The sequence below is a fragment of the Penaeus vannamei genome, chromosome 32 (genome assembly GCF_042767895.1).
Source record: "Penaeus vannamei isolate JL-2024 chromosome 32, ASM4276789v1, whole genome shotgun sequence".
Lineage (NCBI taxonomy): Eukaryota > Metazoa > Arthropoda > Malacostraca > Decapoda > Penaeidae > Penaeus > Penaeus vannamei.
The window spans coordinates 16,475,451-16,493,634 of NC_091580.1; the positions used below are offsets into that span (position 1 = coordinate 16,475,451).

The 18,184-nt window shown below is 42.9% G+C and overlaps 1 protein-coding gene across 1 annotated transcript; it reads right to left on the reverse strand.

Annotated features, from left to right (window-relative positions):
• Positions 1 to 7,297: 7,297 nt before the first annotated feature.
• On the reverse strand, positions 7,298 to 10,298 carry LOC138867858 (prostaglandin E synthase 3-like). The gene is made up of 4 exons (XM_070144764.1): positions 10,077 to 10,298; positions 9,346 to 9,531; positions 8,821 to 8,947; positions 7,298 to 8,627 (listed from the first exon to the last, which is right to left on the reverse strand). Exons 1-3 carry the CDS (start codon positions 10,281 to 10,283, stop codon positions 8,840 to 8,842), a joined length of 501 nt encoding a protein of 166 aa, XP_070000865.1. The 5' UTR covers positions 10,284 to 10,298; the 3' UTR covers positions 7,298 to 8,627; positions 8,821 to 8,839.
• Between the last annotated feature and the right edge of the window lie 7,886 nt (positions 10,299 to 18,184).

Below are 18,184 nucleotides of genomic sequence, written 5' to 3' on the forward strand. Positions count from 1 at the left end.
ACGAATAGGCTCTAAGCCTCCACTCTTTCTTTATGATGCTCCCACCCAATTCCAGCCTTTAGGGAAGTTCCTTGGTGTCACTTTTGATTCCAAACTGTCATGGCAATATCATATCCTTTTTGTTAAAGAAAGTCGTTGTCTTAAAGACTCTTCCACACATATTCTGGGCTTCAGACTGGAAAACACTCCTCCATCTCCATATAATAATAATGTCGTAATTCCGGATAATGAGACAAACTCATAGAAAAAATACGGATAATGTTAGAAATTTAAATAGGCAATCAAGATAATTTTGCACAAAGAAACAAACTCTGATATAGAAAAAATACGGATAATAGAGGTAATGTCAGAGAATTTAAATAGGGCTTAAACAATAAGTTTTTATCTGCAGCGTCAACTACTTGTAATTATTGCAAGTCATGTGGGGATCATCGACGCTGTCGGGTGTGAGTCATCGTGTCAAACTGTCGTACCGTTTGAACAAATCCAAAATGAGTAGAAAGGCGGAATGATTGTGAGAAAAAAATTATAAGAGAAACAGAAGGGCTACTTGATGAAGGGGCAAGCATCATTGCCCCTAATAGGGGTATTACACCTTCATTACTGGCCATGGGAATGGTTAATGGTTAAAATAAATGTGCTAGACATCTAAGGTCATATAGCACTTTAGGAAGGTATAGTAAAGGGGGATGTCAGGTGATAGTTGCTATGTGTCAACTATCTAGAGTAGTGTTGAAAGGTTGAAGATGAGGGAAAAGGTTATGGTGGTTTAGGTAAGGGAGTTGGATCAAGTGAAGGATATTTATGCGTCTGAGGAAGAACAGGTTGTCAAGGCAGAAGCTCTGGGATTCTGTAAGGATGTCTGATATGTTGGGGGGTCGGTAACGGGAGGATAGGCGTGGAAAGGCAGAGACACGTGCTGTATTAAAGTGTGGACAGGACAAGAGAATGTGTGGAACTGAAGGAGGGACGTTACACAGAGAACATAGGGTGGAACTGAAGGAGGGACGTTACATAGAGGACATAGGGGCGGGTCTGAGCGTGACATTAGATAGGTGTGTGTTAGGTGAGTGTGGCCAATACGTAAGCATGCAAGGGCCGTCTCCCAACGTCTACTTTTGTGAAATGGAGCTGACCAAGAGGAGATTGATGGTTTTACAGTATGTAATTTATTGTGGAGGCTTGACCAAAAAGATCGCCGTCGGGTATACAAGAAGGTTTTAAAGTGGGGGTAATAATCCGTAGCTGGAATATGTGAGAAATGTAGTTGAGGTGATGTGGACATTGCGGCATAGTGTGCAAGAGTATCTGCCTGTTCATTGCCCAGGATTCAAACATGGCTGGGTACCCAGCAAAATCTGACAGATTTGTGACGTGTGAATAGATAGAACAACCAGTTCTGGATCTTACAGACAAGGGGATTGGTCAAGTGCATAGACTTTATGAGGGTTAAAGAGTTACGGGAGTCAGTAAAAATAGTGAAAGAGGGTGATGGGGATAAGTATATGCGTTTTAAGGCAAAAAGGAGTGCATACAGTTCTGTAGTAAGGGCACTAGATTCAGGAGGGAGGGTGTATTTGAAAGTGCGATTTGGGAAGGTTACTGCGAATCCAGATCCTGAGATGGATTTGGAACCGTCAGTGTAAACATGAATGCTGGAGGAATGAATGGAGACATGGTCAAGGAAATGAGTAAGAAGGATAGAGGGGGGAATATCTGATTTTGGTGGGTCAGGGAAAACTGAGGAGCTAATACAGGGGTTAGGTATAAGCCATGGAGGAATGGAATGGACAGAAAGTGGGAGAGGTCGGAGGTGAGGAAAGCGGGAATGGGAGAGGAGGGTATCCATGCGTACGGGAGAGGAGTTGGTAAACGTGGAGAAGAGGTAAAGGTACGAACCAAGGATTGTGGAATAGTTAGTTTGGTAAAGGAAAATTGGTGAAATCGAGCATAGCATCGGAGAGAGAGAAGGGCTCGACGTCGAGTGGATTGTATCAAGGTGAGCAAGAAGAGAGGTTGATGCAGAGGAGTAGATATGGCATCCATAATCTATAGTGGAGAGGATCAAGGTTACATGAAGATGGAAGAGAGTTTTGCGATCTGAGCCCCAAGAGATGTGTGAAAGAGTTTGTAAGATTCGGAGGCGGCGTTGAGCTTTTTCTTTGATGTACAAGATATGGTCTCACCAGGACAATTTGGGATCAAATATAACGCCTATGCTTTTGCCAGAAGAACGGTATTGGAGTGGAGCGTTATATAAGAAGAGTGGGGGTTTGGGGACCGAACGTGAGCGAGAGAAAAGGATGGGGAAAGATTTGGAGGTAGAGAAGCGAAAGTCATGGTTGGTGGCCCAAGAAGTTACTAATGTTATTGCAGACTGAAGGAATTGACAGAGATCTGGTGTGGATGTACCAGATGCATAGATGGTTAAGTCATCAACATATAGTGATGCCCGGACTATGCCATTTACAGCAAGAAGGAATAAAGTGGTACTAAGCGCACTTCCTTGTGGGACGCCTTCGAATTGAGGAAAAGATGACGTGGAAGAGGCAATTTTGACCTGGAAAGTACGTTTAGAAAGGAAAGATTTAATGAAAACGCCCATGTTTCCACATAAACCTAAGGAGGACAATTGTTGGAGGATATGGTATCGCCATGTGGTATCATATGCTTTTTCTAGATCAAAGAATATGGCTAATACGGATTCATGGCGTGCAAATACCGACGTAATATATATCTCTAAATGGGCAAGTGGGTCTGCTGTACTTCGGGCACGTCGGAAACCAAACTGCGAAGGGGAAAGGAGATTATGAGATTCAAGATACCACATTAAGCGGAAGTTAACCATTCGTTCTAGTAGTTTGCACAAGCAGCTAGTTAGAGCTATGGGGCGGTAATCTTGGGGTAGGGTACCTAATTTATTGTGTTTTAAGAAAGATAGGATAAGAGCAATTCGCCAATGAGAAGGAAAATTTCCTGACGTCCATATGTGGTTGAAAATAGTTAAGAGGAAGGATAAAGAGGAAGATGGGAGGTGTCGGAGCATACGATAGTGAATACCATCAGGGCCTTCATAAGCGTTGCGGCACGACTGTAATGCAGCGTTGAGTTCAGAAGAAGAAAAAGGAGCATTATAGGACTCATCAGAGGATAGGGTGAAGGTAATAGGGATGCGTTCCTTGATGGCTTTAATGGAAGAAAAGTGTGGGGAAAAGTGAGAGCCACTACTGACCTAGCTGAAATAGTTGCCAAGTTCATTAGCTACTTCGACAGGCTCAGAGATGAGAGTATCTCGAATATGGAGGACGGATGCAGGATGGGGAGGATGTTTGCCTGATCATTTATGGATCCGTCGCCAAACAGCTGAAATAGATGTAGATATAATTAAGGAAACAATTTTGCCAGCTATTTGTTTTACTGTTTCTAATTGTACGGCGAAGATGGGCAGATGCTCTTTTAAAGGAAATAAGGGCTGAGAGCTGGTGAGGGGTGCCTCGTTTGTAGCGATAACCATTCCAGGCTGCTCGTTTTAAGCGAAGCACTTTGGTGCAATCAGAATTCCACCATGGAACACATTTAGAGGTATAGGGTCTTGAAGTTCGAGAAATGGCTGTATAGGCAGCTTTCAGGATCGCGGTTGTAAAACATTGTAGCATATCTGAAATGGACGGTAAGGGGGGTGGAGGGATAGGTATAGTAGAGAGTGAAGTGAAAGTATGCCAGTCAGCTCTATCAAAGCACCAGCGTGGAGGATTAGGAAGTGGTACATATGAAGTAGGAGAAAGGAGTACTGGGAAGTGGTCTAGAACTGACCAATGGAAATCTAAATGTAGAGTAGGAGAGCATAGAAAAAGGTCAAGGCATGAAAAGGACTGTGTGCACATGTCAAAGTGTGTGGGGCTATCTGAATTAAGAATAATTAGGTTATTTGTGAAGAGATCGGCCTCGGGAGTTGGTGGTAGAGTCACCCCACAGAGTGTAGCAGCAGTTGAAATCACCAACTACGAGGAAAGGTGGTTGGAGTTGGGAAATTAGAGTTTCAAAGGCAGCAAAGTCAATGGGATGGGATGGGGAGAAGTAGACTGAAATCACTGTGATCCAGCGGCGAAGAAAGATGCGAATAACTGCACGGGACAGTAGTTTGTATGGGAGATATGACATAAGGTGTTTTATGATGGATAAGTATAGACGAGACATAAAGGGAGTGTGGGGAAGAGATAAAATGGTAATTGGGAATTGGAATAGGAGGACGTGTGAGGAAAGTCTCTTGGAGGCAGATAATAGATGGATTATAAGAAGCAAGGATATGACGTAGGTCTGGTCTATGAGAACAGAAACAGCGAATATTCCAAAGTAGGAGAGCTATAGCTTACTAGTTATGTCGCATACGGTATGTATTGGGGAATCTGGGGGGGGGGAGGGGGGGGGTGTGAGGAGGGGTATCAGGAGGTGGGTGATCTGGGGAAGGGCATTGTTGTGCCATGATTGATTCACGTGTGTATCCGGGAGGGAGTGGAAAGGATAGAAGGGATGGAGGGAGGGAGAATGTGCCTATAGTTGGGGTTGAAGGGGGTGGGTTGTGTTGGGAGGGAGTAAGAGGAAGTGATGTGGGGAGAGTATTAGTGGTAGGAGGATGGATATCGCAAGGATGGATTAGGAGGAAGGAGTGTAGGGATGCTGTAAGAAGGGGATGGATATCAGGAGGATGGATTATGTTGAGAGGGAGTGGGAGGAAGGGGTGTAAGGGGAATATTAGGAAGGGTATAAATATCGGCAACCACTTCAAGTGTGGAAGGAGCATGAGTTATGGGATCTTGTGTCTTAAGCATATAACTTTGGATGTCATCCATTGTTTCTGCAGTGGAATTGGTTGGAGAGTTTTGTGGGAAGGTAATTGTTTCTGCAGTGGAGTTGGTTGCAGAGTTTTGTGGGACAAAGGTTTTCTTATGAGTGGGGGGAAGAGGAGACTGGTGTGTCAGGAATAAAGGTAAAGGTAGGTGGAGGTGATTGTGCTGTAGGGGAAGAAGGGTTAAAACGTTTAGTCTGTCTACTGCGGGTACTGCAGGGAGGGAGAGGGGATGGTGTTGGGGTGTCTGGGTTTAGTGGCAAAAGAATTGGTCTGAGGGAGGTAGAATGTAGAAGTGGAAATAGGGACATCTTGGGGTGGAGGGGGAGGGGCTGAGCGAACGATGTTACTAGAGAATGGAGTATGAGAGAAACCTTGTCGACGTGCTTCCTGTCTGGCTTCACGTAAAGTGAGACCATTTTTGTATTTGAGAGTTGCTACCTCAGATTCAAACTTGTAAGTGGGATAGCCTCTATAAAATACATTATGGGGGCCGCCACAGTTAACACATGTACGTGTTTGTGCTGAGCAGTTTGATCGGTTTTGACCAGGTTGGACACATATGGGGCATCGGTCTGTGGAACGGCAGTGTTTGGCAGGATATCCAAAGCGCCAACAATTTTGACAGTGACGGGGAGGGGGTTGGTATGGTCGAACAGAGAGGGATTGTCCACCAATGTAGATACGTAAGGGAAGGTCATGTGTACAGAAAGTAATTTTGGCAATGTTGGTCGGATTCTTTCGTTGACCTCTAGGAGGGATGGTGTAGCAATATACTGATTTCGCATCTTGGTCTTTGAGGCATCCTAGTAAGTCTTCTCCACAGTCTGACCAATCTTTGGTATCGACTGAGCAGTTTGCTGGGGAGAGAGAGAGAGTTCCGGTACAAGTATTACGGGTTGGATGAGGTTCTGCAGGAATGGGGTTGCCAGAATGATCTGTTAAATCTGATAGTGCTATAGATTCAGTTTCTGATCTGACTGTTACAAGACGGGAGCGATCACGTCTGGTATGGAAAGGGACTCTGCCTACTTGTTTTTGGAGGCATTGTTGAAAGAGAAGAGTGTTGTCTGAGTAGGGAGCTGTAGAAGGGATCACGAAAAATCGGTCCCATTTAGCTGGGCTAAACAGAGTATTTAAGATATCTGTAGGGTTGGTGGTGGTGGATGGTCGGGGACGCGTGGAAGGGGGAGTATTACAGAGTGATGGAGAATAAGGCTGTAAGGTAGTAATATGGGAGGATTGGGTGCTTGATGAAGGTTGCGGGGGTAGAGTTGATGAATTTGAGGAAGTTGGGAGTGTAGGAATGTCTCCTGGAGATTGATTCTCGCTTGGGTGGGTAGTGCACTAGTAGGCATTGAGGAGTGGGTAGTAGTTTGTGTTCGGAGTCGTGGTCAAAGGAGAGCCTGGGGTCGGGCTATTTGATAAAGGGGCTAGCCTCATTGCCTCTAATAAAGGGATTACATTTTCATTACTGGTCATGGGGAACCTGGATTATATAAAAAGGCATCAACTGGTCCACTTCCATCGCTAGTGAAAGGTAGGAGCTAGATTAGTATTACTGTGCCCATAGTTCCCGCAGGCCGCTCAGGACTGGCAAAAGGACAGCCTTTCATCCTCTCAGCACGGCTCTCACACCTTAGGAAGTAGATAATAGAAGGGGATGGAGAAGGGATGGAAACAAAAGCTGGAGGGGAAAAAGACCAGGCAAAATTAGTCGATTCGAGGGCTGAGGTCCAAGGCAGGGGAGATCACTGTATTGGGTCTCAGTCTCCGTCCCCTTAGCCTCCCACGACAACAACGGGTAAGGGATTGGGTGTGTTCTCAAAGAGAATTCTTCACATTTGAAATTCTTTTACTGGCAAGTTTGTGGTATTAGCGAGTGGTGTGGTAGTGTAGTAATTTGTTTCCACTTTCCTTTTCCATCCCAAGTCAGATTTCAGTCTTAGCTGTAGGTATTTAAAACTTTGCCAATATCACTAGGTACTGTAAATCTGGTGACACAGTAGGCTGTCGCTACCGTCATACAAAACATTTGGATACTAATTTATCAAGTTTTTTTTTTATTTAGACATTTATGTTGTACTGTAAACTTTAAATAAAAAGTATTTTCGAGTAACTTTCATTTGAAGTTCATCTTTCAGAAGATTAGTGAAGTACTGTTTAACCAGACCTCTGCTGTCGAATTCATATATTTTTGTAGAATTGACAAAATACAATCAAACATTCGTGAACAGGATATATATTAAAATGAACAATTGAACAATCGAGAACAGGATATATATTAGGTTTTGTTTATTGTTGGTCGTTACAGTTCTCTTTAAGCCAAGACATTTCCCAGTTGCATATTAGAGAAAAATGTTCTGGAGCATAGTTCAAACAACCATCTTATTCTCAAATTCTTTCTTTGCCTTCATTTCCCTTACATGCAGAAAGAAATACAAAACTAAATTTTCAACTCAAAAAGACTTTAATCATATACAGAGACAGATTAATAAACGGAAATAATTTCTGCGATGAAAAAAATCTCTAGTTTTCATTAACTTATACAAACAGGATTATAAAACACTTTGAATCATGACTCGTGTATTGGAAGAAAACCTTCAGGTATGTATGCTGTTCTGCCAAGAGTATATATATAGAAAGACTTACCCCAGGTGGTACAAAATCACAATGTCTTAAAAACACTTTGATTTCAAGTTTCAATGATGATATGACATAATATATGTATACAAAATTTTGACACTAAGGCAGCAAACATCAGATGTACTCTATCCACTGGTTCTACGAGATCTCTTTGTAAGACCAAGAACTCACGTCCCAATTTAATAAAAGGAATAAACTTTTAGGTTTTTACTCTTCACATGCACACTACCAAATTAAATTAAATTTTTCTCCCTCATAAAAAAATTAAAAATGAAATATTTATAATCAACAATAATAAATATAAACAAAAGAAATAACCTTACAAAGTTTTCATGTGCTAAGCCGTGGGAATAGCCTAGACTCTCTCATTACATCACGACTCATCAAAAACACAAGAAATTGGTCTGCTGAGGGCAATCAATATGATTTTCTCGTCAAACCTAACTCCATGTACCTTGACAAATAAATAATGTAAGGCCTACACAGGATTGTGGAATTTTTTGGTTTTAGTTTTGCCATATAACAGACATGTAAAGATGAGAATATTTGCAAGCTAAACAACATGTAGTTGCTTCTTAAACAAAAAATCTGCTTATCTGATAAATTGCAAAGTTTAAATTAAAAGACAGCACTTTCCATTTTAATTCACTTTTCTTTTGAAGGGGCAGAAAGGTGGGTCAAGTTTCTCTCCAGAGCTGCCAGGCCAAGACTTCAAGAAAGAAAACAAAAGTAAAAAATAAAAGTTCTAACTAAGTTTGGAAGGACTGTTCTGGATCAAGCTTGGTTCTTGTTTGCTATGTATATATGGAAACAGAAATGAAGAATATAATTTAGTTTTTCCTTTTTTATGGCAGGCTGGTTGGAAAAGAAAAGAAAATGAGAAAAAGAAAAGAGCCACTAATCCACGCTCACTGGAACCCTGCACAAAGGAGGGCAGTCAAGTCTAGTCACACTGTGTGTACAAAAAAACTCCGCGGGACAATATTCTTTGTATTGTTCCAACTGCAGTGGATCCCACATAGCAAAGTTGTCCATCTGGAGGTAACTGGAATTCGCACACACTGACTTAGGTACAGGACAGCTTACCACGACGCATCACTTGCACCCACTTGCAAGAAGTGGTCTGCGAAGGCCTCTGGAAAAAATGTATACATTAACGTTTCTTCATTATCTTTATTTGATAGCAAATAACAGCTTTTCCTCAAAATATTCTACCATAAACTGTACTTTGATTTCTTCCATTCTGTAAAGAGCCTTTTTTAAAAGAAATTTAATTGCAAGTGCCTAAATATTCAGTAAAATAAACAAGTAATCAAGTTATTCCTAACCTTTAGGCTACTGACACAGTTACTCCAGGTCAGGGAGATCGTCGTCGTCGGAATCTTCATCCTCGAGGTCATCGAGGGATGGCCTGTCATCTCCACCACCACCTAGACCTCCCATCTGCCGCATCATCTATTTCATGGAGGAGAGAGAGGGTTATGGTATCTTGATTTCCCTTCATATTGCTATTTCCCATCTTTTTATAATCAGAAATATAGTCAATGTCAACAGTAGAAAAAACAAAGAAAAATAAAATGTAGACAAGAAAAAGCATAAGCAAAGAAAAAGGAAACAAAAATATAATAAAAAAAGTGGAAAGAAATGGGGAAAGAGGGAGTGAGGGTGCACATGTGGGGGTTGGGGGGTTGGAAGAGGGTGTGTGTGTGAAAGAGGGAGAGGAGGGGATGACAAGAAAATCATATCAGGGAAAGATGAAATGAAACAAATAAGGACAGAGGAAGCAAAAACAGGTAAAAGACACCTTAGTAGAATAAACAGCAACAGCATCTGGAAAAGAATAAGTCCCATACCTCCTCTAAGTCTTGGTTCTGGCCCTCCTCATCGTCACTGTCATCTTCGTCCTTCCACCGGCTGAAATCTACTTTGAGCCAGTGCTGCTTCGTTTTCTCCTTAAGCAGGTGTGGCCAGTAAGGTCCTTCCTCTTTTTTGACCAGTATCAGCTCTATGTTGCGATCTCGTACAAAACTACGGCTTTTCTGTGAGCAGAAAGGAAATGCATAAGAAACTGATCTAGGACTTTGGCAAGGCTGTACAAATTTCAAAATGTAAATAATTTTGTGTGGCCCAAGGGTAGTAAATGGTCTCATAAAAAGTTGTTCACAAAAAGTTCAGTTATCAAATTAAGTGAGAATACACTGATGAACAATAAATCTTTACGCAAAATTTACATAGAGAGGAATAACTGAATTTCTACCATTATACTTAAAATAACAATTTTGATAATATACAGAGTAAAACTAATTTTCACATACCTACAAGCACACATGGACCCACCCACCCTCATCCCAGCATAAAATATTCAAAGACCATGAAAAGATTTATCCAAAGTTAGAAATAGTTTAATCAATGGATTAATAATAAGACTAAGCATAATATATATAAAGAAAAAAAAATAAACATGTAATATCTCAAACCAGAATACTCCTGGTTATATTACTTAGTCAATCATGGCAATTATAATTTTTTTGTCATTTGGCAAAACATTTTTATTTTTATTCTATTTTTTTTTTTTTTTACTCACATCTGTATCAATATCTTTAAACAAGTTGTAAGTATATTCATAATCTTTTCTTTCAGTGCCTCCTGTGCCCTTGAAGTACACCTTATCTGCTTCTATGTTAACAGTGGGAGCTTTGCAGTCTTCAACACAGATAGTTAGGAAGATGAGATTTTTTCGCTGTGCCCATGTCACTGGGGGCGGCAAAGACCTGAAAAATATGAAATGCATATATAAGCATTATAAAGCATCAAACTCTTAAAACGTTGAAATTTCAGAGAATTCTGCAAACCCTCCCTAATTGATGAAATAATTTATGGACTAAACCTATGGGAAAGGAAGTAGAAATACAGGAAGATGTAAAATTGTAGTGTAGTGTAGTAAAGGAGTTAGATATCAGTGAATAACACCCTATCATTCTTTAGTTATCTTAAAAATACAGTAATATAAACAAGAGAAAATAAAGAAATTTACATCACAAGCAACTTTCCTCTCACTCCATTTCCATGCTTTTCAAAATGGCTGATATCATTATGTTTCCTCTTTATTTTTTCTCAGACCACCTGTTTTGTACAGATCAACCATCCCCCCAAAACACAGCAGAAGGATCATTCACTACTTGTTTGTTTCAATCTATTTCAATTTTGATTACACATGCAAGGCTCTGAGAACAAGCCACCAAGGAGTTGTCTACTAGGCCTGCTTAACCCAAGGCAGACTGGTATAAAAATTTGGCAAGTGGACATAAGAGGATTGCTGCCGCGCATTGGAAGTTTCCCATTTGTGCCTAGCTATTATGGTAGCTTGCGAGCGACGTCACATAAAAGCTTTGATTTTTCTATAATTAATAAAAATATTATTTTGAAGGCTTACCTTCATTAGAGGTTCTACTGCCTAAAATCTTTACCAAATAAATGAAGCCTCTACTATTGGAGAAAAACAAACTCCGTTTTTCGGTCTACAACAGCTATGGCATGTACGTACATGCCACCCATCATAATATATAGCAGTATTGGAAACAAATCTCCCCCCCCCAAAAAAAAAGAAGAAAATTTATATATATATATATATATATATATATATATATATATATATATATATATATATATATATATATATATATATATATATAAAGGAACGGATTAAACAGGTTAAATCAGGCAGACCTAGTGAGTGACATTTAATTGTTGCCTGTTTGAACTTAACCCACTTGCGATGGTCTATTTGGAAGGTGATAATCCGCGTTTCTGGGTGGTATCAAATTGGCACATGGGCCAGTGCGGGAACCTGCCCACCCACCACAGGCAACAAAATCAGAGTGCAAGCTCCGAACTAGCTTCACACCAGTGGGACAGCTGGCCATGTTTATTTTTCCGGTGTCACGTATCACGAGTGGGTTAACTAGATCCCTAGTCTGATAGTTGACTGATTGGCATTTCTTATTTTATACACATCTCTTTTAACAAATTAAATGAATTAGACTGATGTAGACATTATGATTGCAAGAAAATAACTCTGTAAGGGGAGAAAAGAAGAGAAAGAAAGAAGTATTTGCAAGCTAACAAGTCATTGTATTCTATCATCATTACAGAAGCAATCTAATCAACCTGTTATCACATTGCTTTGTTTCTTCTTCACCTATGCAATTGCCTCCTGCCTGTTTCTTTGTTCTTGTGTCTTGGTCTTTCCCTTTGCAAATGACATGGCCTTTCCCCTGCATGTGTCCCTTGTGAATGTCTTGGTCTTCCCCTCTTCTTTTCCCCACCTCTCCCCAAATCACCCCCCCCTCACTTCTTTTCCCTACCCTCCCTCCCTCACCTTTTCCCCATCTCTCCACCCACCCATGCTCCCTCACCTATTCTTTTCCCCACCCACCTCTCCCCCACCCATGCTCCCTCACCTCCTCTTTCCCCCATCTCTCCCCCACCCACCCACCCTTCCTCCCTCCCTTGCCTCTTCTTTTCCCCACCTCTCCTCCAATCATGCTCCCTCACTTCTTTTCCCCACCCTCCCTCCCTCACCTTCTTTTCCCCACCTTTCCCCCATCCACCCTCCCACGCCTCTTCTTTTCCCCACCTCTCCCCCAATCACCCTCCCTCACTTCTTTTCCCCACCTCTCCCCCACCTGCCCACCCTCACCTTTTCCCCCATCTCTCCACCCACCCTCCCTCCCTCACCTATCCTTTTCCCCACCCACCTCTCCCCCACCCATGCTCCCTCACCTCCTCTTTCCCCCATCTCCCCCCCCAATCACCCTCCCTCCCTCCTTTTCCCCAACCATCCCTTGCCTCTTCTTTCCCCCACCTCTCCCCCAATCACCCTCTCACTTCTTTTCCCCACCCTCCCTCCCTTACCTTCTTTTCCCCACCTTTCCCCCACCTACCCTCCCTCGCCTCTTCTTTTCCCCACTTCTCCCCCAATCACCCTCTCACTTCTTTTCCCCACCCTCCCTCCCTCACCTTCTTTTCCCCACCTTTCTCCCACCCACCCTCCCTCGCCTCTTCTTTTCCCCACCTCTCCCCCAATCACCCTCTCACTTCTTTTCCCCACCCTCCCTCCCTCACCTTCTTTTCCCCACCTTTCCCCACCCTCCCTCCCTCGCATCTTCTTTTCCCCATCTCTCCCCCAATCACTCTCCCTCACTTCTTTTCCCCACCCTCCCTCCCTCCCTCACCTTTTCCCCACCTCTCCCCCACCCACCATCCCTCAATTTTTCCTCCCTCAATTTTTCCCCCACCTCTCCCCCACCCACCATCCCTCACCTTTTCCCCCACCCACCTTCCCTCACCTCTTCTTTTCTGTGCCTCCCCTGACCCCCTCCCACACCTACCTCTCCCCCACCCACCCTCCTTTACCTCATCTTTCCCCCACCTACCCCCTGACCACCCTCCCTCACTTCTCTTCCCCACCCATGCTCCCTCACCTATTCTTTTCCCCACCACTCCCCCCACCCATGCTCCCTCACCTATTCTTTTCCCCACCACTCCCCCACCCATGCTCTCTCACCTATTCTTTTCCCCCACATACCCCCACCCATGCTCCCTCACCTATTCTTTTCCCCACCACTCCCCCACCCATGCTCTCTCACCTATTCTTTTCCCCCACATACCCCCACCCATGCTCCCTCACCTATTCTTTTCCCCACCACTCCCCCACCCATGCTCCCTCACCTATTCTTTTCCCCCACATACCCCCACCCATGCTCCCTCACCTATTCTTTTCCCCACCACTCCCCCACCCATGCTCTCTCACCTATTCTTTTCCCCCACATACCCCCACCCATGCTCCCTCACCTATTCTTTTCCCCACCACTCCCCCACCCATGCTCCCTCACCTATTCTTTTCCCCACATACCCCCACCCATGCTCCCTCACCTATTCTTTTCCCCACCACTCCCCCACCCATGCTCTCTCACCTATTCTTTTCCCCCACATACCCCCACCCATGCTCCCTCACCTATTCTTTTCCCCACCACTCCCCCACCCATGCTCTCTCACCTATTCTTTTCCCCCACATACCCCCACCCATGCTCCCTCACCTATTCTTTTCCCCACCACTCCCCCACCCATGCTCTCTCACCTATTCTTTTCCCCCACATACCCCCACCCATGCTCCCTCACCTATTCTTTTCCCCACCACTCCCCCACCCATGCTCTCTCACCTATTCTTTTCCCCCACATACCCCCACCCATGCTCCCTCACCTATTCTTTTCCCCACCACTCCCCCACCCATGCTCTCTCACCTATTCTTTTCCCCCACATACCCCCACCCATGCTCCCTCACCTATTCTTTTCCCCACCACTCCCCCACCCATGCTCTCTCACCTATTCTTTTCCCCCACATACCCCCACCCATGCTCCCTCACCTATTCTTTTCCCCACCACTCCCCCACCCATGCTCTCTCACCTATTCTTTTCCCCCACATACCCCCACCCATGCTCCCTCACCTATTCTTTTCCCCACCACTCCCCCACCCATGCTCCCTCACCTATTCTTTTCCCCACCACTCCCCCATCCATGCTCCCTCACCTATTCTTTTCCCCACCACTCCCCCACCCATGCTCCCTCACCTATTCTTTTCCCCACCACTCCCCCACCCATGCTCCCTCACCTATTTTTCCCCCCCACCACTCCCCCACCCATGCTCCCTCATCTATTCTTTTCCCCTCCTCTCCCCCACCCACCCTCCCTTACCTATTCTTTTCCCCACCTCCCCCCCACCCAATCTTTACCCAACCTCTCTGACCACCCTCCCTAAATTCTTTACCCATCTCTCCCCTAACCACCCTCCCTCACCTCTTATTTTCCCCAACTCTCATCTAACCACTAGCCGCTGGCTGGCACATACGTACATGCCATAGCTATTGCGGATGGCATCATATCACGACCATTCCCATGCCATTGGCTCGTCGGACAGAGTTAATTTTTCTCTGATAGTTGTGGCTTCATTCATATAGTAAAGATTTTAGGCAAGAGCACCTTCAAAATTGTTTTTGTAAATCATAGCAAAATAAAAGCTTTTAAAAACCAAATGTCACTCACTAAGTACCAAACGAGCTGGGTACAAACGGGAATCTGTTGATGCATGCCAACTATTCGGTTATTACGTCCACTTGGCAAGATTTTTTTTTTACCCAGCAGCATTCGATTAAGGGGAAGGGGAAGGAAAAGGGGTACATTTCTTCCATGTTGCCATTGTATACTCTTAAGAATAACCCAGTATAAACGAAATACTTGAAACTCAATATTTCTCACCAGCCTTCTGTCACAGATTTGCCAGTGAGCTATCAAGACTAAAAATCTGAAACCCACGATGCACAGATCATTCTAAAGAACTGCATAGATAAATCTTAAAGCACTAATGAAGTATAACAATATTAACAAATCTTTAAAAGCATATATGTCTAACAGTAGACAGAGATAAAAAGTAAGATTTAATTTTGACAAGCAAGTAGTATCACATGAACTATTTGGGATATCAATAATGAGTTATGCAGTCAGTATTTTGTTTTTCCTGTGATTTTTTTTTCTTTTTTTTTTTTAGCAAAAAAATGTAAATTGAAAACACAAGAATAGTATTTCATATAAGAAAAAATGGAAAATGTAAAAACAAAAAAACACAAGACAAGAATAGTATTCCACATGAGAAAAAATGGAAAATGTAAAAACAGAAGATTTGGCCACGGTGCACAATTTGAAAATAAAGGAGTTACAAGACAGAGAAGAGAGAAGACCGACCCATCTTTTTCCAAGTCCCTCGCCATGTTGACATCGTGAATGTAAACAATATTGTGACCACTCAACTCATTCTTGCGCTCTGTTAAGTAGTTCCTGTATTACTATGCTGTTGTCAAAACGATATTAGGCTGATTATCAGTGTCTGCTGTTCCACATATATGCTTTCAAAGGCCTTTGTTAATGTTGTTATACCTCATTTTCATGTTTCAAGATTTATTGGTCAGTGATTTAAAGAAATCAGCCTGAAGCACCTTCTGCGCAGGTGCATTTTCGCGTTTCTGCCGCCAGGTTTGACAGGACGATTCCCAGGGCAGTCCAGTAACAGGAGACCGGCGAGAAATGTTTCGGTTTTGGTGTTACGTCGATTCTAGGTGGTTCTTAAGACTATATAGTGGAAACAAAGAAGAAAAAGACCTTAATAACTATCGCAGTTCCATGTCTAAGGGCTTCAAGTACCCCAAATCCAAAAAAAGTGATAAAAACGAAGTGATCCACTATCCACAATAGACCAGCGAAAGAAGAAGGAAAATTGACAGTTCAGTCTTTCGATATATAAAGGTATTTGGTTTATTGTTTACAGTATGGATGTAGCTCTATCTTGCCGTACATACCGAGGTGAAGAGAATGTGTCCCGGGGGGTGTTGTGGGGCTTGCCCCTCATTGACCCTCCCCTAAGTTAGGTTGGGTTAGGGGTTAGGACGTTTTTTTGGGTCGGGAAGGTGTGAAACCCCATAGATTTTGCCAAAAGATTCCCGTAGAGTTATTCGAACTCTGACGTGTTGATACGTAGACTTTCAAAGATGGTGGACATGTCCGCAGAGTTTCATTACCCAATTTTAGCGTTTTTTGTGCTACTTTTACACGTTTTTGTAAGCTATTATTCTTATTTAAGCCTAAGGTAATTGTTATAGAGCGACGCGCCCTCTCAGAGACTAAGTCGAAAAAAAATGTTTTTCTGCATTAAATCCTATGACTTCATCGATTTACAGAATTGTTTCTTTTGCGAATGAATCGTTCAGGAGATCGAGTACTATTTCTCCATCGACAATCTTGATTTGATAGTCCCATTAGCCGGGGAGGGCATGAAGTATATCAGGGAAATTATGGGGTAAAACAAGCTTAAATAAGGAGAATAACGATCAAAAATGCGTAAAACTAGCACAAAAAGCACTTAAAATCGGCCAATGAAACTCTACGGATGTAACCGTCATCTTTGAAAGTTTACGGACTGACGCGAAATAAATCAAAAACTCTAAGGGAACCAACCCACATTTCGGTAAAACTCTACAGGAATTCACACGTTCCAACCCCCCAAAACGTATTGACCAATAAACCAACCTAATATATCAATATATATTGCCGTGACTAGGCGTGCCCTTCGGGCACTGCCCGAGGGGAGGGTTGATGGGGGGCAAGCCCCCCAACACCCCCCAGGACACATTCTCTCCGCCACGGTATGTACGGCAAGACAGAGCTGCATTCACACCGTAAAATAATAAACCAAATACCTTTATATCCGGAAACGTGAAACTTTCGTTTCTTTGTACTGTTTGTATTGCTTCGATTTTAATCACCTTTTTCGTCCTTTGGAGCTCTTGATGGGCTCAGATATAAAACTGGGATGGTTACTGAAGTCTAATTATTCTTTGATGCCACTGTAAAGGTCTTAAAAAGAACCCAGAATCAACAAAACACTGGAAATGCAACATTTCTCACCGGCTTTTAATCTCGAAATGAGCGGTATGGTGAGCTGTCAACCTGTGGCTGGCGCAAGAAAGTGTGAAACACTGGATGCTCAGGATTCGATATGAGGGTGTAGAGAGATATAAAAATATGCAAATGAAGTATAATAACATTACTAAAAGACTTTAAAGGTATAAATGCGTACGAGCAGACACAGATAATTAGCTAAATATCGTTTTGACAAGCGCGTACTGATACACGGACTAGTTCGCGAACGCAAAAATGCGTTCGTGGGTCAGTGTTGTGTTTTTTCTAGCAAGGTAAACAAGCTCATCGACTTTGAATTTGAAAGGCAGCCGCGCGTTATATTTTCCCCATTTAGCAGTAACTATAAGGCCGGTGCATCTTAAACTATACGCTATCCCCTTCTATTTTTCCCGCTCTATAAGATGGCGGTGTCCATTTTCCTCTATCTACACGCGTGCGGTCTTTAACTTATACAAAGCAATCTAACAATTTAAACTGTCGTGACTAGGCGTGCACTTCGGGCACTGCCCGAGGAGAGGGTTGATGGGGGGATACACTCTCCAACACCCCCCAGCAAGCATTCTCTTCGCCTTGGTATGTACAGCAAAATATAGCTGCATTAACAAGAACCTTTATATCTGGAAATATGAAACTTTTGTTTGCTTTCTACTGTCTGGATTGATTCGATTTTAATCACTTTTTTTTGGCATTTGGAGCTCTTGATGGGCCCAGATACTAAAGTGGGATAGTTACTAAAGTCTATTTCTTCTTCGTTTCCACTGTACAGGCTTAAGAATAACCCAGAATCAACACAACACTAGAAACGCAAAATTTCTCATCGGCATTCTATCGCTGACTGGCCGGTGAACTTAGAACTGATAATTAGCCAAATATAGTCATGACAAACACTTAGAAACACATGAACTACTTCGGATATTGCAGTAATGCGTAAAGCAGTCAGTGTTGTGTTATTCCTGGTAAGGTAAACAAATAACAGCAACTTAGAACCTGAGCAGTGATAGATAGCAAAGTTTAGCGGTGATTATGAGGCCTTAATAAACTTTGTGCATTTCCCTACTATTGGGACTATCGAATCAAGATTGTCGACAGAAATGGTAATCAATTCTGTGATTTGTTTGTACAAGGACTGGTACTTCTTTACAGTACAAATGCAGTCACCTTA

Coding starts and splice junctions, on each gene's coding strand:
- LOC138867858 (XM_070144764.1), bottom strand. CDS start 10,283: ATGCATTTCATATTTTTCAGGTCTTTGCCGCCCCCAGTGACATGGGCA. Junction 9,532..10,076: donor TTAAAGATATTGATACAGAT/GTGAGTAAAAAA, acceptor TTCTGCTCACAG/AAAAGCCGTAGTTTTGTACG. Junction 8,948..9,345: donor AGAACCAAGACTTAGAGGAG/GTATGGGACTTA, acceptor TCCATGAAATAG/ATGATGCGGCAGATGGGAGG.